Genomic DNA, 22,136 nt, shown 5'->3' with positions numbered 1-22,136 from the left:
TCGTCCCACTCAGAGACCTTTCAGCCCCCCAGCCTCTAGTGTCTACTGGAGACCCTGCAGCCCCCCAGCCTCTAGTGTTTCCTCAGGAGATCCCCCAGCCTCTACTGTTTTCCTCAGGAAACCCCCAGCCTCTGTCTACTGGAGACCTCCCAGCCTAGTGTATACAGGAGACCCCCCAGCCTCTAGTGTCTACAGGAGACCCTCCAGATAGTGTCAACAGGGTGTCCCCATATACTTTCCAACAGTTTTTAACTTTCTCTAATCTTATCCGAGTATACTATAAGGTAAATATAAAGATAGAGAAAATGTCCTACTTAACATTAATGTATAATCCTTATATAATATTTAATATAGACTGAAATGTTAAAAAAAAAACATACTGGCATGCATTACTATAATATCAACCATCAAGTTATTTAAGAAATATAATATTAATAATATTTACCTTAAATCAGGATTCAGGATACAATAGAATAGTCTTAGACTTTTCATTTATTAAGTTAAATGTACAAAAAAAATTGATGACTTGATACATTCCATGTTTCAAGGCCTTGTCATTAGACAAATGTGTTCTTCAATCGAAAGCTTGCTTTTGTTCATACTGTCGTAACAGGTCACAAAGAAATTATATAGTCGTCAATAAATCACAGTCCAATCTGCTGCATAACATGGTCATTTGATCAGATAGATCTTTATATAATGTAAAGAATTTCATACAAAAGTGCATAACAATATCTATGTACAATACAATCATTTTTTTTGTATAAAACAACTTCAGCAAAGCATGTGTGCTTTAATCAACTCTATTTGGGGATCTCCTCACTCTGGCCGCTTTTCATTTTCTGTCTTTATTAAATTTGTCATAGATGAATCACATAAGGCACTGACAAGAGTCGGACATATTTGATCATGAATCTACAACTGCCACTCTTATTGGCTATCTAGCTTGAGCAAGTGGCAGTGCTCAAATTCGTGTCCTTCTCATTTCTCCCCCAAGTATACATGCATGCCTTATTTTTGGCTAATCCTAACATTGCCCCCCAATGGCAACATGTTGCATCGTGTTTCACCATTCAGGACGTTCTCCAGACGCACTCCTCAGAGGAAGTGGGAAGCCGATCATCGTCTAGACAGCGAAGTGGGATAAAGGCAAATGAGCAATGTGGGTTTGGTGTTGAAGCTCAGACCGGCAAGCTATGTCTGGAAGGTCTTCACAGCGACACCAGTAAAATCAGGGTAAGCTCTCCTCTCATTGGCCACTGTGGCAGATGTGAAATATCACTCTACCCATCACTCCTGAAAAACAGCAGAAAACGTTGAACACAAAATACACCCAACGCCAAATACTGCGGTCCTCCATGTTGTGGTGAAGCACCTGTGGCCAACCGCCTGCCCAGGTCCGACCAGTGACTCTCATATGGCCAAACCGTACCACTTCTAATTTATAATGTTCTGTTTTTCAACCTCATTCAGAAGGGTGTTGCTGGTCCAGGTGTGACACCTGATTCCGACCACATTGTAGATCCTGTTTTAGGTTTGCACTGCGTACTATTTCATGGTGCAGCAAGCTAGCAAAAAACAGAAAAGGCCACAGGGTCTGAGTTAACAAAACCAAAGGACAATCATTGTAATGTTAATACTGCACATCCAAATGTTCTTTATGTTTCTATGGGACCTTTTGTCTCTTTGGCCATTTCCGCACACAGGGAAGCTGTACATCATTGGAATGAATTTAGTAAGCTACCTTGAACAGTAGTGGTGGTATTGCTTATATATGCACAGAGATATACATTGCACATTAATGCAAAGACACAGAACTGCTTTCTTCATGTGGGACCAAATTACAGTCGCAACTATTGAAATTATATAAAAAGCCTTGAATAGAAAAATATCTATTTGATTTCTATTGATTATCGTGCATGTTTGGAATCTTTGAATGCAAGGTATCAAAAGTGCATCTCATGAACTCCTCAAAAAAAGAGAAAAATCTTTTTTGTGAGTGCGATGCAGCTAAGGTCTAAGGTCTAAGTACAAAAATACATCCTTACTTACAAACGTTATTGTAAGGCGTTAACAAAAATAGTTTTACTTTTTCTTTCTGGCGATAACAGTTAAGGCCCATTAGGTAAGGGGGCTTTTGGAAAGTGTTAATAATAGTCTTACGAAATACATTTGACCATCAATCTTCACCCCTCACAGCTTGGGCTTATGAGTGACTTACAGTACTATCAGATGTGATACAACTCAGCTGGACATTACAATCACCTTGTAACCTTGGTTACCACGACTCTGGACCAGTTCCCAGACACCATCCTTGGCAGTAGAGGACTGTTAGTAAAACACAGAGAGGGTTTCTAAAAGACAGACGCCTCCAGGGATAACCAGGCATCCTAGCCTATCTACACAGAAATATATATATAAATATATGTGTATATATATATATACATATATATATATATATATATACACATACATATATATATACATACCTCCAGGATCCACAAGGCATCCTAGCCTCTCTGGTGTGAGTGACTTGACCCTCTAACCTTGATATAGGTATAGATATATAAATATATATATGTATATATTAGTGCTGTCAGTTTAACGCGTTATTAACGATGTAGAGAGAGAGTGAGATAAAAAGAGACAGACAGACAGACAGACAGACAGACAGACAGACAGACAGACAGACAGACAGACAGACAGACAGACAGACAGACAGACAGAGAGAGAGACAGAGATAGAGACAGAGAGAGAGAGACACTGGGGGAGAGAGACAGAAATAGAGAGAGAGGAAATGCTTCTTCAGTCTGGCCATGGCAGAGACTGGTAATGGGTTGTATGTGAGACTGGGAGTGTGACTGGGTTGGCGTGTTTCTCCTCCCCTCCCTGAAGTCTTTCTGGGCAGGAGGGTGAGGGGGTGAGGGATGAGGGATGAGGGGGTGAGGGGTGCACCCAGGGCTGCAAGCGGGAAGGGGGCTCAGCGCTCAAAAGACCCCCTGGACGAACGGGTGACCCAGCAGCAGCTCAGCGGTGGGCCGCCACTTCTCCTCCACGAACACCTGGCGCAGGAAGTCTCTGCTGGCATCGGACGCGCCCTCGGGCAGCAGCGGTCGGGTTGGCTGCGTGGCGATCTTAAAGATGGCCGCCATGGCTTCGTACTCCGCCCAGGGGGGCTTCTGGGTCAGCATCTCCACCACGGTGCAGGCCACGCTCCTGGAGAGACACACGACATCATCCCCACGAAGCAGCATTATCATCCATAGACAAAGAGGACATAAACATGAAGTTAGGAATTCATATGAAGTTAGAGCTAGTTGGTAGCGGAATAGGCTACATATATCTAGGCTATGAATGAATGACATTGTTAATAACACAGCTGCATATTGAACATCGGCTTTTAGAGAAATATAAGATATAAGATAATTTAATGTGTTGAATCCACTGACAGAACAGCCGCTTACCACACATCTGCTTTGCGGCCATACCCCTCTCCGTTGATCACTTCCGGACTCATCCAATAGGGGGTGCCGGTGACGGACTTGATGCCTGTGCCAGACATGCAGATGGTCTGGATGCGTTTGCTCGCTCCGAAGTCTCCTAGCTTGACGTTCCCAGTGGAATCTCTCAAGATGTTAGCGCCTGGTGGAAATGGAACAAAAATTATCTTCAGACAGTTTGAAGAGTTCTCTAAGTGTTTAACCGTATTCCGTAAGACAGAACCTCATTGTTTCATAACCTGACCCTACCATAGGGCTGGGCGATATATTGCAAAAAAATATTATCACGTTTATTTTTTCGATATCGATATTAATCACGATATATAATATAAAAAAAAAAAGACATAACATTAGGTGAGGGACATGACAGCTGCGGTAGGACGGCGGGCCAAACTTGTTGTAGCGTGCATGTTCATACTTTCTGTGTAGTCGCTTGGATGGTATGTTTTTAGATGTTGAAATAAATTAGTTGTGTTTCCCAATCGTGCTGGCACCGACCGACGGCATAATTTACAGACGGTCTTATCCTGTTCTTCATCAGTTTTGAGATAGCCAAACCACTTCCATATAATGGACGTCTTGTAACCTTTTTTATCGACTACTTCACCCTCTGTTGTTCCACTCATTTTATTCTGTCGCAAAACGCTCCTCTCCTCTCGTCTTTCCTTACCGCGGTGCTGGAACGGAAGCTCAAACATGCACCAGGAAATGGGTGTGTACTTAGACATTAACCGCAAAACTGCGATCTGACTATTTTGTTTATTTCTGCTGTGTGATTGGCTGTTAGGTAAATCCATATCAGAACTGTTTTTTTTTATTTATTTTTTATTTTTTTTAAATTTTTTATATCAAGCATTTATGTCTTATGCTTATCGTCGTAATCAACGTGAGTTTTTTCGCAATTAATAATCGTAATCGAGTTATCGCCCAGCCCTACCCTACCATACATATTTCATTAGAATTATTTACATTATGTTACGTATTTTAAGCACATAAGCTGCCCCCCATAGCCACTAGGAAGCAGGATCGAACACACAAGCTACATTACCCTCACATAGCCACTAGGAAGCAGGATCGAACACATAAGCTGCGATAACTACTCCAGCCACAGATGGCAGCACCTTTAGACAGGTGAGAATGGACAGGTGAGAATGGCGGAGCCATTACGTCACACCAGCCACGCCCACTTCACATAGAGAGCACGATGAGAGCACGAAATTCAGATTGAGAGGCCAGAATCAATAGGAGCCCGGCCGATACGCGTTAAATACAATTCCCTCCCTTATGCTTCATAGTTACCATACCGAAATATGCCTACTTTAACAAATAAAGTGAGTTAAAAGCGACGAAGGATTGGACTACTTTCTTCAAGAAGAAACGCAACAATTAAAACAACTGAACATTGTTCCGTCAAAGCAGCTACAATTGCAACCTCAGGCTTTTTTTTGTGGTAAGTTAATGTAAGAAAATGTCCACTAATCAAAAATGGAGGAACTTTCCCCAACTCTAAAGAGGCTGTATATGACATCAATGACACGATAACACGTCACTTTCTGCTGTTCTACAAGCACTTGGATGCTGCCTCATGGAGGGCGAGCGACAGTTGGAATGGAGCCCTTTATGGGGGCCAGCGAGGGTGGGAATGGAGCCACTCAGAGGGCCCCCACACCAGGCCAGCCTGGTCCTAGTGGTTCATTCCTCCACAGGGCAGACATAGAAGACACAACCTCCACGCCCTACAGAGGGGAAGATGGGCAGACTGCTCCATTTTCACTTGAGCCCTCATAATCGATGTGACCAAAGACCTCATCGAGTCCCACTTTCTCACAGAAACACACATTCTGCTCCACTTCTCATGTGTGTGTGTGTGTGTGTGTGACACACACACACACACACACACATGCATGGAATGGAACTGAATTGAACTGAATGGAGACCCAGGTCTGAGCTACACGAGGCTGAGCGCTGCTCTCCTCCCCAGATGTTGTGCTCCTCTCTCCTCCCCAGATGTTGTGCTCCTCTCTCCTCCCCAGATGTTGTGCTCCTCTCTCCTCCCCAGACGTTGTGCTCCTTTCTCCTCCCCAGACGTTGATTTCCTCTCTCTGGATGTTTCAGTACGTCCAGAATGTTTGTGGGCAGCGCAAACCCATCGCATCCCGTTCACTGTTCACGGGGCATTTTTAATGTAGCTGATTTCAACCGACGCAAAGATCACCTTCAAACCAACAAGCCGCAGCAGGAGACGTGTTCGAAGCAGGGCTCTCTAAATCAGCTTTATTGTGGGTAATATTCTACAGCTCAGGTAACAATGACACTCCAATTAGGAATGGCCTTGTTGGTCAGGGTCATGTCTACGCTACGCTGTTATTTGTATGTAACGCAGCTTTAACAATAGGACAGTTAATAACTGCTGTGTAAACAGGTGTCATAGGACACAAGCCCATACAGGCAGTATAGGGGTGACCCGTTTCTTATGGGAGAGAATAAAGCAGGCGAAACTGCTCTCCTCATCCAGTTTGGAGCCAGTGAGAGGACAGGAGGAAACCCTGACATCTGCGGGCTTCCTTGGCCCAGATGCTGTTGGAGAAGAGATGCTATGGGCCTCTTCTGGATAAATAAAGGCTCACTACAACGACAAGAAGATAGGTTCCTGTTGCCATAAAATATCCTAATCAGTAAGGGCAGAAGCCAGCCTTCTGCCCAGAACCTAGGGTTACCTACCTAACCCTACCAAACCCCACGGTCATGGGTTTGTTGGGGTCGTAGGGTCGTTGGAGTGCTGGGTCATGGAGTTTTGGGGTCGTTGGGGTCATGGGGTCATGGGGTTGCGGGGTCGCATGCGTTACCTTTGATGTCCCGGTGGACGATCATGTTGCTGTGGAGGTAGAAGACACCCTGGAGGATCTGCCGGGTGTACCTCCTGGTCACGTTCTCCGTCAGAGCACCATACGCCTTCAGCTGGTCCTTGATGGAGCCCTGAGGGGGAGGGGACAGAGGCTGAGTGACAGGAGGACTAGAGCCCTGAGGGGGAGGGGACAGAGGCTGAGTGACAGGAGGACTAGAGCCCTGAGGGGGAGGGGACAGAGGCTGAGTGACAGGAGGACTAGAGCCCTGAGGGGGAGGGGACAGAGGCTGAGTGACAGGAGGACTAGAGCCCTGAGTGGGAGGGGACAGAGGCTGAGTGACAGGTGCCCTGACTGATAGTTACTTACTATTCACCCTCTCACTAATGACATGTCCCTGTTAGTACTGGGTCACTATTCACCCTCTCAATAAGGACCTATACCTGTTAGTACTGGGTCACTATTCACCCTCTCACTAAGGACCTATACCTGTTAGTACTGGGTCACTATCAGTGGTGGACGAAGTAAACCAATTGTGTACTTGAGTAAAAGCACAGTTACATTGCATTGAATATTACTCAAGTAAAAGTAAAAGTATTCACCTCATTTTTTTACTTGAGTAGAAGTACAAAAGTATCTGCCTTCAAAAATACTTAAGTATTAAAAGTAAAAGTATTTTATTTATTTTTTACTGTCACATCAAAACCCCTACTTGAACAGGTGAACAATGCTTTACATTTGCCTAATCAAACAAACAAATAATATTAATGATCTCTCTCAATGACCACACCACCTTGTGCTTCCAGGTCCAGCGTGACTTTGCAATTCTACAATCAGGACGACACCTGAGGTGCGTTCAAGTTCAGCGAACATAGGCGAACGTTCGCAACGAACGCGTTGACATTAAACAATTAATTTTGAACGATTTTTGAACACCGTTCTAAACAAACTGTAAACGAAAAAAATGGATACGAAGGCCATGGTATTAGCGGCAGCCTCCATGTTAATGGAAGAGTTTACAGAAGAGGGTTTGCAAGTGGTCGACCTCGTTGAAAGCCTACTGCAGACAACCAGTACGGACAATTCAAGAATAGAGGGCTACGTCACCGAAGTTGTACCCACTTACTGCGATATAACGTTCAAATCACATTTTTGGATGCAAAAGACAACAGTTGAAGTAAGGGTGTAGATAGGCTATATGAAACGTTTTATCTATTGCTTTCTGTGTAGGAAAGGAGTAAATGATTTCAATATAGTTTAGTTTAATGCCATGGCAACGAATGTCACGTAGCCGAAGAGAGCACCGCGATCCATCTCTGTTTGTGGAGAACTACCTCTTCAGACAGTTTGCCTATGTTCGTAAACGTTTGCTTGCTTATGTTCGTTTAACGGAAAATGTTTAAAATCGTTCGCGAACGTTCGCCTATGTTTGCGATTCTGAACGCACATCTGTTGTTAACTTCAGCAGATAATCGTGCGCTGGGCGCTGCCGCTGATTGGTTATAGTCGCGATACACTTTGACCTTTTGGTATTTTATTAAAAATAAAAAAGGAACGAGTAAGGAACGAGTGTTTCTGTAAATGTAAAGAAGTGAACAGTAATAATTCGCTTTAAATGTAGTGAAGTAAAAGTATAAAGTCTTACCAAATAAATGTACTTGAGTAAAGTACAGATACATGGAAATGTTACTTAAGTACAGTAACGAATTACATGTACTTCGTTACTGTCCACCACTGGTCACTATTCACCCTCTCACTAAGGACCTATACCTGTTAGTACTGGGTCACTATTCACCCTCTCACTAAGGACCTATACCTGTTAGTACTGGGTGACTATTCACCCTCTCACTAAGGACCTATACCTGTTAGTACTGGGTCACTATTCACCCTCTCACTAAGGACCTATACCTGTTAGTACTGGGTCACTATTCACCCTCTCACTAATGACATGTTCCAGTTAGTACTGGGTCACTATTCACCCTCTCACTAATAACATGTCCCTGTTAGTACTGGGTCACTATTCACCCTGTCACTAATGACATGTCCCTGTTAGTACTGGGTCACTATTCACACTCTCACTAATAACATGTTCCAGTTAGTAATGATTAAGTCCTTTAGGGGCAGGTAGGGGTCCGTTCTCTAGCTCCATGTGCACTGCGGCTGTCGTGGATTGAACCCAGAATCCTGAGGACTATACCCTAACCAGAGTCCTTGATAAAAACCTTTGCTTAATTACTTTGCATTAAACGGTTCTCGTGTTAGTTTTGGGATTTATTTGTAACTCAATTTTTGAAGTTTCCATAAAAGAGAGGAAGAATCGAGTAGGTCCAATCCTTGCTACTTATCATCATCCTCAAACACAGCGATACGGAGACATACTAGACAGGATCTATACTCCCATATAAATTGTGGGATGGGAGGCGAACACAGATTTTAATGTCTGGAAATGTTTAAAATGTATATATTTTCTACATTTCATGCTTACTCATCAAGAAAGTGGATTCAAGTGGAAGTTTTGTGGTACACACACAGACACGTAGTACACACAAACACACACGTGGTACATACCCCGGGCATGAACTCCACGAAGATGGTGAGCTTCCTGGTGTCCAGGTCCCTCAGAGAGCCGTAGTACTGGACGATGCGCTCGTGATGGAGGTTCTTCAGCAGCTGGATCTCACACTCCAGGGCATTCACCTCCTGAGAGAGACAGAGAGACAGAGAGACAGAGAGAGAGAGAGAGAGAGAGAGAGAGAGAGAGAGAGAGAGAGAGAGAGAGAGAGAGAGAGAGAGAGAGAGAGAGAGAGAGAGAGAGAGAGACACAGAGACAGAGAGAGAGAGAGAGAGAGATAGCGCGCGAATGGGACAGAGAGTGAGCGAGAGAGAGAGAGACAGAGAGAGAGAGAGAGAGAGACAGAGACAGAGAGAGAGAGAGAGAGAGAGACAGAGAGAGAGAGAGAGAGAGAGATGCACAGGAGAGAGTGAGAGAGACAGACACACCCACACACAGACAGGGATGAAGATGGACACAATTAATGGACGATGTTCTGGAACTTACGAAGATGTACAATAAGGGTTAAACATGAATCTGTCTGTGGACCGCAGGTCTCTGTGTGTCTTACCTTGCTGGTGTCCTTACAGTCGGGATCAAAGGGCACCTGCTTGGCGGCCAGCTCGCGGCCCGTGTCAACGTCGTAGCAGAGGTAGACCTCGCCGAAGGCCCCTCGTCCCAGCAGCTTGCCCTGCCGCCAGTTCACCGGGGCCCGGGGGGCTGGGGGGAGAGACCCCGTTAGACACACCTCCTGTAAATCAGTCACGACCACTGCCATCCACACGTCTTCAGTAAGACCCCCGGTACCCCCCCTAACCGAAGATGGGCACCTCACCGAGGCTGAGTTTTTCTGTTCATCTCTTTTTCTGTTCAACAAAGCAACCCTTTGCACCATCTTTTCCTCTGCCCTATCTGTTTCTTCAATCTAAAATGACGGACCCGCCGCGGTTGTCATTGCAGCAGGAGTAGGAAATAGACCCTTTTAAATTCTTCTTGTCTGGTGCTGTCGGATGGTTAGCTCAAAGGTCAGGGGTCATCAGGACTAGAGTGTGATGCTGTAGTGATATTTCAACCAGCAGCTACCTAACCATGAGCAGGCCCTGGTGTTCAGTGGCTGCTGGCCGTGATTGATCGGTTCAGTATGCTCACATTTGGGCGTGGCGCGCGGACAGCTCTTCTCCATGGGGCGAGCAAGGGTCCGCAGGTCTCCGTACTGCGGGCTGCTCTCTCCGTTGTAGCTCCGCGTGCGACTAGACGGAACCAGCTGGAACAGGTTCTCCTGAGGCATGAAGCTCCGTGGGAAAGTCCTGCGGCCTGAGGGCCACACACACACATGAGATATAGAGAGCGAGAGAGAAAGAGGAAAAGAGAGAGAGAGAGAGAGAGAGAGAGAGAGAGAGAGAGAGAGACAACAGGGCCAAAACTAAGAGCAGAGTGCCTCCTGCCATTAAGCTCTACTTCCTGTCAGATAGGAAGAAGCATGTTTTATTGTTAGCCAAATCATAGAATGCTGCAACAGTGTAAATCTTAACAAGCAACTTCTGCTTTACAGGACAACATAGCAGGCCAGCATTGGACCTCAACAAATCCCCTTCAATGTGAAAAACACACCGATGACTGGAGGCCCAACCCCTTCTGAGTATGGGACAGAACATCTATGTAAGTGTGTGGTTTGTCTGTAAGAGTGTGTTTGGTTTGTGTGTGTGTCTGTAAGAGTGTGTCTGTGTGTGTGTTTGTCTGTACGAGTGTGTGTGTGTGTTTGTGTGTGTGAGAGTGCGTGAAAGGATGTGTGAGTCCGTGAGTCAGTGTGTCCATAGGTGTGTGTGTAGTCAGGCTCACCGTCTCCGTAGTCCTTGCAGCGGTTCGGTAGCTGGAACTGACGGGGGAACGTCCCCCCCTTCCCATGGCGACCTGCAGGTGGAGCAGAGGAGCAGGGAGTCAGGAGCAATCAGGAGGAGCAGGAGCAGGAGCGAGAGAGAGAGAGAGAGCGAGAGAGAGAAAGTGAGAGAGAGAGAGGTGAGTGGTTCTTCAGAGTCTCTCATATCCAGGATGGACCAAACAAATAATACAAAGAAATCACATGCTTCATGAGGAGTAAAATTATCCACTCATAATTATCGATGGATTCCCAGTACCCTTCTCATCCAAAGTAAAGAGCCTCGGCGTCATCCTGGACAACACCCTCTCATTCGCACCCCATATTCACAACATCACCCGGACTGCATTCTTCCACCTCCGCAACATCGCCAGACTCCGCCCATCACTGACCCAATCCAGCACTGAAATCCTAGTTCACTCATTTGTCACATCACGCATAGACTACTGCAACGCCCTCCTCACCGGACTCCCCACCAAACTCATCAACAGACTGCAGATCATTCAAAACTCAGCCGCCCGGATCATCACCCGCACCAAATCATCTGACCACATCACCCCTGTCCTCATTCAACTTCACTGGCTCCCAGTACACTACCGCATCCAATACAAAACCCTACTCCTCACCTACAAAGCTCTCCACAACCTAGCCCCCAGTTATCTCTGCGACCTCCTCCAAGAATACACTCCCTCCCGCTCCCTCCGCTCAACCTCTGCTGGACTACTATGTATCCCCACATCACGACTCACTTCAATGGGTGCCCGGTCATTCAGCTGTTCAGCACCCAGGCTCTGGAACTCCCTCCCCCCACACATAAAACAGTCAGACACCATTACAACCTTCAAGTCACAACTCAAAACTCACCTGTTCAAACTCGCACACAACGTCTAACTGATCACTGTTTTGATTGTTTTTTGTTTTTTTTCTTTGTTTTGTTTTGTCTTGTTTTTGTTTTATTTATTTCTGATTGCTTATGTTTATTTATTTATTTATTTATTTATTTTTTCCACAATGTCTATATGCTATGTAAGGTGACCTTGGGTGTCTTGAAAGGCGCCTCTAAATGAAATGTATTATTATTATTATTATTATAAAACCAGTGCCTCCATTCCACGTGTGGTGGGGGTTTACACAGTAATCACTAAGTCTCTGCGCCGTATCCCGGGCAGAGAGCCTCAAAGAGAGAGTCAGGGTTCAGGCTCTCCTCTAAGAGCAGTAAGGCTGCTCTGTCTGGCCATGCAGTAAGTGCAGTTAACTTCAGTTAGCTGGTGTTAGTTTCAGCTAGCTTCAGTTAGCTGGAGTTAGCTTCAGTTAGCCTTAGGCACGTCCCCAGTAGAGCGGTAACTAAAGGCAGGTAGGGAGCAATGCTGACACTGACACACACTGACACACACTGACATACACACACACACACACACACACACACACACACACACACACACACACACACACACACACACACACACACACACACACACACACACACACACACACACACACACACACACACTTAATAATACACACACACACACACACTAATACACACACACACACACACACACACACACACACACACACACACACACACACACACACACTTAATAATACACAAACACACACAGACAAACACAAACATAGGTAATAATACAATAACACACACAGGCACACAAACACACATGTAATAATACACAAACACACACACACACACGCAATAATACACAAACACAGACAGTCACAGACAAACACACATCTAATAATACACAGACACACGCATGCACACACGTAATAATACACAGATGCACAGGCACACACACACACACACACACACACACACACACACACACACACACACACACACACACACACACACACACACACACACACAGACACAGACACACACACACACACACACACACACACACACACACACACACACACACACACACGTAATAATTTAAACACTCACAGGCACACACAAATGTGATCAGAAACACACATACAAACACAAATTTATAGTCATGCATACCCCAACACACATGTTTACACAAACCCACACCCACACACACACACACAAATACACAAATGTCTACACACACACACACACACTTGATAGAGAGCAATGGAGCCACTGTCAATTGAAAGCAGCTGTTGTGTCAGATGACCGCCTCCCCCTTACGTTGTTTTTGTGGTCGTATCCCATGGCGACGGCAGGAGGAGGAGGGTTTTGTTATTTTATTTTGGGGCTTTCTGGCCGGCGCCAGGGGAAGGGAAAAAACTACTCACAGCAAACGCTGAATAAATACTGAGTCAAGAGACGGAGGAAGACGCACAAAGCCCACAGGGGGGCGTATGTACTGCTGTGAACGAGAGCGAGAGCGAGAGAGAGAGAGAGAGAGAGAGAGAGAGAGAGAGAGAGAGAGAGAGTGAGAGAGAGAGAGTGAGAGAGAGAGAGAGAGAGAGAGAGAGAGAGAGAGAGAGAGAGAGAGAGAGAGAGAGAGAGAGACAGAGAGAGAAAAGACAGACAGACGGACAGAGAGAGAGCGAGAGAGAGAGACCCCTGTAGGGTGCTGAATCCTGTCAGCTGAATCACAGAGACTTGTGATATCATTACACCATTCTCCTTTCATCACCAAGAGATGATGGGCTTCGCCTTAGCAGAAACCATTACTCCTCCCTGCATAGGATATCCCTGTGATGCTATCTAACAGTTAGCAGCCCCCCCCCCCCTCTTACAAGCTGTGTCCAGATGATTTTTGCATTAATCTACACACACACACACATCTGTAAAAAAATGTCCCCTTATTACAAGTCTTTGCTGGAGTTGTGCATTGTTGTGCGATGGTGTTAAGGTAGAAGGCAGAAAAGGTAACGTGGGACTGAGCCACATGTTTCAGCGTGTTTGTAGGACTGTTGATGATAATAATTGTTCAAATGTATTGAATAAAAGATGGATTCTGTTCTTACCTTTGTATTCATAGTTGTGGTTCAGGTAATTGTTGTCACGGTTGTTCTGCGAGAAAGGAGGGCTGGAGACAGAAGGAGACACAGTGAAAGGGGAGAAGTCTGTAGAGCGCAGCATAGAGCAGGAAAAAAGGTTGAGTGAATTGTTGAATTTTGGTAAATGTTAAAACTGAATAGATTAGAATTTGCATAATAACGATTGTTTCAAAACGACGATAACCCGCCCTCTGCCGTCATGGGGGTCGCCAGTATTGCCAGAATGGGCGGGAAATCTGCCCCAATCTGGCAACACTGGCGGAGGCGTCACTTACTGATCCTAAGCAGTTTTATTTCAGAGTGCAGCAAATTGATTGATTCAGAAAAAAGCTTTGTTGATAGTATTTTCGAAAGCTTACATTTATGTCACGTCGTCTTTGGGGTCTCTGTGCAGTACGGATTGCGTAGCCGGTCAACGAGAGCTCTTTAGAGGTCCCATGGCATGCTATTTTATGGATGCTTTAATATAGTTAGAGTCACTACAAGCCAGTCGCAAATTGAGCTTTCCTCAAACGCGCTGTTTCGGTTTTAATGCAAATGAGGAGGCAGGCCGGTCAAGGAGGAGGGTGGGGGTGTGGCCCTGAGCAGCTTGCGGCCACGGTACCATGCGCTCTGTTTACAGTGGATGTATCGCAATAGCGAGGCGCACACAGCCTTTTGCTGTGTTCTGTAATATTCTAGAACACTCTGGGAGCTCCGGTGGGAGTCCTGAAGCCCTATATCTAATAATATCAATCTAATAAATTGATGGAGAACCCGACTGCGTCGGGTTCTCCATGTGTCGGGTTGTTCCACGTCCACATCAATCTGAAGTAGACGGAACCACGACATGGAGGAGAAAGGGATTGTTGCCCGCGATTGTTTCCCACTTGAGCCCCTCTCCCACTTGAGACCACCGCCTCGGGCAGCGCCGAGGCGGTGGTCCCTCGGCAGCGGGCAGCGGGGAGCGGGAAGCGGGGCTCAAGCGGGAGACAATCGCTGGCAACAATCCCTTTCTTCTCCATGTCGTGGTTCATGTATTTCAGGGAGTCAAAGCCAAAGTTCCTTTCCCCCAATTAATTCTAAACCATGGCTGAGATAATCCCATCTACACGTGTTATGCGCCATAACATCAACAGCAGAACAGTTATCCAAATAACAAAGCAGTGTACAACACTTGCGTTAGAGTTCTTGAGCTCTATATCTAAATAATATAATTTATATCTATATCATATAATACATATTATCGCGTCCAAAAGCTGTGTGTGCCTCCAGACAATAATATCAATCACAAACGACTGTCGGGTTCTTCAACGTCTCTGGTTCTTCCACTTCCACTTCAATCTGAAGTAAACTGAACCGCGCGCTGCCTGCTACGTGTGTTTGAACAATTCGCCAACTATTGACTCGTTCTTCCGACCTGTGGCTAGTGTGCCAGTGCCAGAGTCCTGCACAGGTCTTATTTAGAAAACCCGCAATCGCCCGTACCCGCAATACCGCATCCGACCCGTGTTCTGACACAGTAGCATGAACTACATTCCGCACCCGACCCGACCCGCTATAAAATTGATATTGACGCCCGACCCACACCCGAAGGAAAATTAGACACATAAGATGGAACGCCGGGGAATTACACTATTTTGTGTTTGGCGTGGTGTTTTAGATTGTTGTGCAAAAAAACCACATCATCCACTGTTGACGGTTTTAGTTGACTCCTCCAATCCTGAATAACATATCCAGCATCGGAGATGTCTGGCGCACTCCCGTGAAACTGTCGCTTCCGTGCTCATCGAACGCATGCACGGGCACGTGGAAACAGTTGGTATAGATGAGACTCACAATAAAATTTGACACTGAATTTGAAACCGCACATTGTAATTTATGCATCTATTATCAAAATATGTATTAGTAAGTAATACAGTGAAATAATGAGTCACATTGGCATGTTGATTTACGGTGTTTGCCGCAAAGATTTCTGGTTATGCCCCTAAAATTAGGGGGGAAAGTTAGGGGCCACAGTGCTCCTAGTGAAAAAAGTTAGTCTAGAGCCCTACACACACACACACACACACACACACACACACACACACACACACACACACACACACACACACACACACACACACACACACACACACACACACACACACACACACACACACACACACACACACACACACACACACACACACACACACACGCTCTGTGCCCGTCTGTCTGCGTCTAGCCGTGCCCTTCGACCCCCCCATGCGAGTGACGTCTCTGCTGTGACCACTGGGCGGCGGGGGGGCCGGGGGCACGCCGCCAGGTCACAGGGAAACGTTCCACTCACTCCCTCACTCCGCGCTTCCTGCCATTGTCCAGCAGTGGGGGACCAGATAAGCTCTCTGTGCAGGTACAGCTTCCTCCTCCCCTCTCCCTCTCACACTCTTTAATCTCGCTGCGGCTGGAGAGAGGGGTCTTTCTTTTGCTCCGTCATTCTTTCGTTCTCTCTCAAGGACATTTGGCTCACCACATCCCTCTCTCTCACTCTTTCACACCGTCTCATTATGTGTTCTTAAATGTTCTTGCTCTCCTGCTGTCATTCAACACTTGCTGTCACTCTCAACACCTTTCCTTACCCCTCGCTCTCTTGCAACACCTCTTTCACTATCTCTCCCCTGTCCTTCGCTCTCCCCCTCCCTCTCACTCGCCCTGTCTCTCTCCTGCGTTCTCTCTCTCCCACAATACTTCTCCGCGGAGAGTGGCGATAACGGTGGAATCCACGTGTACAGATAAGGGGTTTGGTCGTCATGGTAACAGCGTAGCGACCTGATTTCCTCCGAGGGGACAGAAGGAGGGGTCGGGGGCGAGGCACTGGCCTTCACACCCTCAATACCTCACTGTGTATTTGTGTGCGTGAATGTGTATGTGTGGCTATGTGTGTGTGTGTGGCTGTGTGTGTCTGTCTGTGTCCGTCTGTGTGTGTCAATGTGTGCGTGCGTGCACAGGTTCCATGTTCCCAGTGGCCTGTCGGCGCTAGCCTAAACGCCATGGCTACAGCCGTTGCAGCTGTGTTTAAAATACACTTAGTTGCTTAAAAACGGACACATTCACACCCATACACACAGAAGCACACACCCAGACCCAGTGTGACAGTGTGTGTGTCAAAGCACATAGCCCACCTGTCCAGGGCCTGGTCTATGGATTGACAGCTGCTGGAGATTGAGTTGTCTGCACAGGCCTGGAGCAGCTGTGAGAGAGAGCGAGAGCGAGAGAGAGAGAGCTATTGTCAGCATGGATCACATCAGCGAGGAGAGACTACATGCAGGACCCTCAGCTGACACAGTACGGACATCCAGCCCTGACATTCCACTGGTTCAGAAAGACCACGACGCAGGCTGTTGTTCCCTTGTTTTGGATCTATTCCTTCATGTAGAGAAATGGCCACATGACATTAAAGTTCATCTCTTCTCAAAGGACTGGGTGATAAACCCATCATAACCGTCGCTTATGGCTTCATAAGGGAGACTAATTAGACTCAGTGTGCAAGCTCCTCCACCTCTACCTGAGGCTTCACCACGCTGTGTGGAGACTCTGTGTTATGTCTACGTCAGTACAGGGCTGGTATTTGTTACTTCTACGTCAGTAGGGAGCTGGTATTGTTACGTCTACATCAGTATGGAGCTGGTCCTTATGTTATGTCTATGTCAGTACGGAGCCGGTAATTGTAACTAGAGCCCGACCGATATATCAGCGTGCCGATATTATCGGCTGATATTAGGCGTTTTCCAAACTATCGGTATCGGCCGATTAATTCATATTTTTAATTTTCTTTCTTTTTTTGGGGTTATTGTGTTTTTTTCGAAGGACTTTGATTTTCATATCTTAAGTTTGTATTTTTATACATTTTATTGATCAGAACTTTAATACATTTTGATTTAGACTTTTCTGTTGTGACAATAATATAAAGTATATTTTTAAAATGCATTACCTTATTATCTTAGTGAGGACTCATAAATAACTACAAATAACCAATGTTAGGGAAATCGGTTTATGTTACGTGTTTCTGGAATTTCTTATGCAAATATATATCGGCCGGTATATCCGAATATCGAATTTTTAAATCACCAAATATTTGTATCGGTATCGGCCTTAAAAACCCTTTATCGGTCAGGCTCTAATTGTAACATCTACGAAAGTACAGAGCTGTTATTGTTACGTCAACGTCAGTAGGGAGCTGGTCCTCATTGTAATGTCTACTTCAGTAGGGAGCTGGTATTGTGACGTCTACGTCAGTACGGAGCTGGTATTGGTACGTCAGTACGCAGCTAGTACCCGGTCCTTACGTTCTGCTCCAGGCTCTCGGGGATGAACTCCCCCTCGCTGTGGATGCTGGTGCAGGAGCCTTGCCGGGCGATCTGCTGCTGCTCCTCCGGGACGCTGCCCGGCGGGGGGGAGGTGCGGCCCGTGTGCAGGGAACCTATCGGGGTGGAGGAGGAAGAGGAGGAGGAGGAGGAGGAGGGGTGTTGTGCGGAGGAGGAGGAGTGGGAGATGATGGTGAAGGACCGAGGGGATGGTGCAGGGGGAGGAGGAGATGGTGATGGCGACGGCGATGATGAAGGTGATAGAGAAAGAGGAGGAGGTGGAGATAGTGAGGGCGAGGATGATGAAGGTGGTGAAGGAGGAGATGGTGTTTGGGGAGGAGGAGGTGGAGAGGGCCATGGGGAGCATGATGATGAAGGTGGTGATGATGAAAGTGGTAGAGGAGTAGGTGGTGGTGGAGGAGGAGGAAGGATAGATGGGGAAAGAGATAATGGTAGGATGAGAGAAGAAGAGAAGAGAAGCTCCAGAGATGGAGCAGAGGAGAGAGAGCAGAGCCCAGGGTGATTCAGGTATTCATGGGTCAGTTCACGACGGAGCAAAAACAACAAGAATGATTTAACAAAACTCTGGGATTTGCCCCTTCAGCCTAGCAGCTACAGCTAGGTACCTCTACGGCCCTCCTGCCTGTTGGGAGTCATTACACAAGGACGGCCTTCCATCGCTCCAAAGACAACAGTAACCACGAGGCAAAGGGACAGCAGAAAACCCAGGGGCATGCTGGGACATTTGTTGAAAACGATCAGGGTTTGGCCCTCATCTAATGTATTTGCTTATTAAAGGATCCCCATTAGCTGAAGTCAGCTCATTGTTCTGGGCTGAGCATACAGAACTGTATAAAACATAATACAAAAACAAAAATAGTAATACTTAAGAACCTGAGCACTTAGTACTCTCTCTCTGTCTCTCTCTCACCATTTTCATCCTTCTTTAGATGTCCCTTTGGGGATAAATAAAGAACTTTAACTATCCATCTATCTTCAATCCCCATCCCTCTCTTGGTTTTGTTCCCTCCCACTTTTTCATCTTCTTCCCCCTCCCTCTCTCCATTCCCCCTCCTCCCCTCCATCCCTCCCTCTCTCCGTTCCTTCCTCCCCTCCATCCCTCCCTCTCTGCGTTCCTTCCTCCCCTCCATCCCTCCCTCTCTCCGTTCCTTCCTCCCCTCCCTCTCTCCGTTCCTTCCTCCCCTCCATCCCTCCTCCTCTCTCTTCCCCCTCCTCCCCTCCATCCCTCCTCCTCTCTCTTCCCCCTCCTCCCCTCCCTCTCTGCGTTCCTCCCTCCCTTCCATCCCTCCTCCTCTCTCTTCCCCCTCCTCCCCTCCATCCCTCCTCCTCTCTCTTCCCCCTCCTCCCCTCCCTCTCTGCGTTCCTCCCTCCCTTCCATCCCTCCTCCTCTCTCTTCCCCCTCCTCCCCTCCATCTCGGCGTTCCTCCCTCCCTCCCATCCCTCCATCTCTCTCTAACTGACTGGCTTCTTGATTGACAGAGAAGGGGATTCTATCCTTCTGTTTTCTCTTCATCCTTCCACCACGCTGGGGCTCACACTGCCAGACAACGCATTACGGTAGACGTATCCACCCCAAGGTCTAGGCAGCGTGTTACAACACCAAAAGCTCAGAGTGAATTCAACGCACAGCATGGCTTCATGGGCGGCTATATGCACTTCATTATCTGAGACGTTTCACATCATTTCATCATTCCTTCGTTAGTCTGGCTGCTGGCGATATGTGATCATAACTGACACACAAACATGAAGTTCAAATTTCCTTCAATCTTCCAGGCTTTGCTCCCAGATGAACCCAAACCAACCTTCCTGAGCCTGGTCTAACTGCCACGTGTCGCGGAGGTTCTCCAACAACACTCATCTGGTGTGTTCCTGGTCCTGCTCTGTGGCTCTCAATCCTGGGTGATGATTGATAGAGTGGGGCCCCCTGGGGTGGCAAGTCAATGATCTTCCCACAGACCGGATTGGCCTGCAATAGGTTAACTTCAAAATCTGTGTCTCCCAGCGTCTGTGTGGAGGTCTGTGCCTTAACTCTCTGTCTCCCAGCGTCTGTGTGGAGGTCTGTGCCTTAACTCTCTGTCTCCCAGCGTCTGTGTGGAGGTCTGTGTCTTAACTCTGTGTCTCCCAGCGTGACTGGAGGTCTGTCCCTCCCTGTGATCTTGGCCCAGCACCCTGTGAACAAATACTCCATGCGTGTACCGATGAGCCAAGCTCCATTACAGAGATTACTTTAGTCAGGACTCTAAATGGCTCATTCACGTCTTCTTGCATTTGGATCGACCAATAGGGATTGATTCGGTGTGATTAAACTCTCATTGTGCGTAAGGCTGTGTGTGTGTGTGTGTGTGTGTGTGTGTGTGTGTGTGTGTGTGTGTGTGTGTGTGTGTGTGTGTGTGTGTGTGTGTGTGTGTGTGTGTGTGTGTGTGTGTGTGTGTGTGTGTGTGTGTGTGTGTGTGTGTGGGGTCACCTGACCTACCTGTGGAGTGTTTGCGCACCCTCTCTCCTCCCTTGAGCAGGGAGCCCTTCAGGTCGCCCAAAGACCGGGAAGATCTCATCTCACTCTGCTTGTCCCTGGTGTTCACCTGAAGGTACTGCAGGAGGGGCAGGAGGTGCAGGAGGTGGAGGGGAGGAGAGGAGGAGAGGAGGAGAGGAGAAGACGAGGGGAGGAGAGGAGGAGAGGGGATGACGAGGGGAGGAGAGGAGGAGAGGAGGAGAGGAGGAGAGGAGAAGACGAGGGGAGGAGAGGAGAAGACGAGGGGAGGAGAGGGGAAGATGGGAGGAGGAGAGGACAGCATAACGTCATTAACACGGTTACAATATTGATATCACGACAGTGCAGGCCTGAGACCAAGGTGCTGTAATCAGGCTGGTGGGCTTCACTAGACCTTGATGAGCTCTCAGTGGGAGCCTCTTGGCCTCAGCCATCCCCTCATGGCCTTGATCAGGGCAACCCACCTGGTTTGGAAGTAGGGTACTTCAGCTGCTGTTGGGAACTTTTTTAAAGTAGTGCATATTTAAAAAGGTGGTTTGAGTCTTTTACCTTCCACTGTTTCTCTCTGGCCGTTCTTTTAGAAATCATTCATACACATAGTACGCCCTTTGTACCATCTCATCTGGGGTACAGGGACCGGTCTGTGGTCAGTCTACGGGGACTGGTCTACAGTGACGGGTCTACGGGGACTGGTCTATTGTCTATGGGTACTGGTCTATAGGTAGTGGTCTATTGGTAGTGGTCTATGGGTCCTGGTCTACGGGAAGTGGTCTATGAGTACTGGTCTCCGGGAAGTGGTCTATGGTTAATAATCTATGGGTTGTGGTCTATGATAACGGCCTATGGTTACTTACATACCTTTGGTTGTTTTATACAGTTATATATGCTAGTGCCCGCCCTGGTCCAGGATCCTGGTCTACCACCGTGGTGGGCTACCACTAGGGTCTACCACTGCGGTGGTCTACCATCGCGGTGGTCCACCATTACGGTCTACCCTTGAGGTGGTCTACCACTGCGGTAGTTTACCACTGCGGTCTAACCCTGCGTTCACACCAAAAGATTCATTTGCTGCCCGAACGCGTTGACGCCTGAGTTTTGCGGCGCGTCAAATCAAGTTTTGTCAAAAGTTGAAATATTTCAACTCGAGCAGCATTTGACGCGCCGCAAAATACGTGAACGCGCCCTTCGCCCGTGCCCGGCAGCGGGCACGGGCATGCCGCGCCGCAAATCAGATTTTGACGCGCCGCAAATCAAGTTTTGCTGCCCGTTTTCTCGGCAGCAAATGCTGCGGCAGCAAAGCAGCAACGCGTCTCTACATTCACTTTGAATGGGATCACGACGCGCGTCAACTTTTTGCATCTTTTGGTGTGAACGCAGGGTAAGATTGAGGTCTACCACTCTGGTGGTCTACCATTACGGTCTACCATTGAGGTCTACCACTGCGGTGGTCTACCACTGGGGTGGTCTACCACTGCTGTGGTCTACCATTGGGGTCTACTACTGTGGTGGTCTACCATTACGGTCTACCATTGAAG

At 47.2% G+C, this 22,136-nt stretch overlaps 1 protein-coding gene across 1 annotated transcript in view; it reads right to left on the bottom strand.

The window, feature by feature from the left end:
- Positions 1–71: 71 nt before the first annotated feature.
- map3k22 (mitogen-activated protein kinase kinase kinase 22) overlaps positions 72–22,136 on the bottom strand; it is a 44,779-nt gene continuing 22,714 nt past the window's right edge. The window contains exons 8-18 of the mRNA XM_056584486.1: positions 20,587–20,701; positions 18,075–18,208; positions 16,911–16,978; positions 13,735–13,796; positions 10,734–10,805; positions 10,044–10,208; positions 9,466–9,614; positions 8,912–9,043; positions 6,347–6,476; positions 3,465–3,642; positions 72–3,216 (exon numbers count right to left, since the gene is read on the bottom strand). Of these exons, the coding sequence (XP_056440461.1) occupies positions 2,988–3,216; positions 3,465–3,642; positions 6,347–6,476; positions 8,912–9,043; positions 9,466–9,614; positions 10,044–10,208; positions 10,734–10,805; positions 13,735–13,796; positions 16,911–16,978; positions 18,075–18,208; positions 20,587–20,701 (1,434 nt within the window). The 3' untranslated portion in view covers positions 72–2,987. The remainder of the gene's footprint in view (positions 3,217–3,464; positions 3,643–6,346; positions 6,477–8,911; positions 9,044–9,465; positions 9,615–10,043; positions 10,209–10,733; positions 10,806–13,734; positions 13,797–16,910; positions 16,979–18,074; positions 18,209–20,586; positions 20,702–22,136) is intronic.

The sequence above is a fragment of the Gadus chalcogrammus genome, chromosome 23, assembly GCF_026213295.1.
Source record: "Gadus chalcogrammus isolate NIFS_2021 chromosome 23, NIFS_Gcha_1.0, whole genome shotgun sequence".
NCBI lineage: Eukaryota > Metazoa > Chordata > Actinopteri > Gadiformes > Gadidae > Gadus > Gadus chalcogrammus.
Note: the sequence above shows the minus strand (reverse complement) of the source record. Positions and strands in the feature narration are given on the sequence as shown.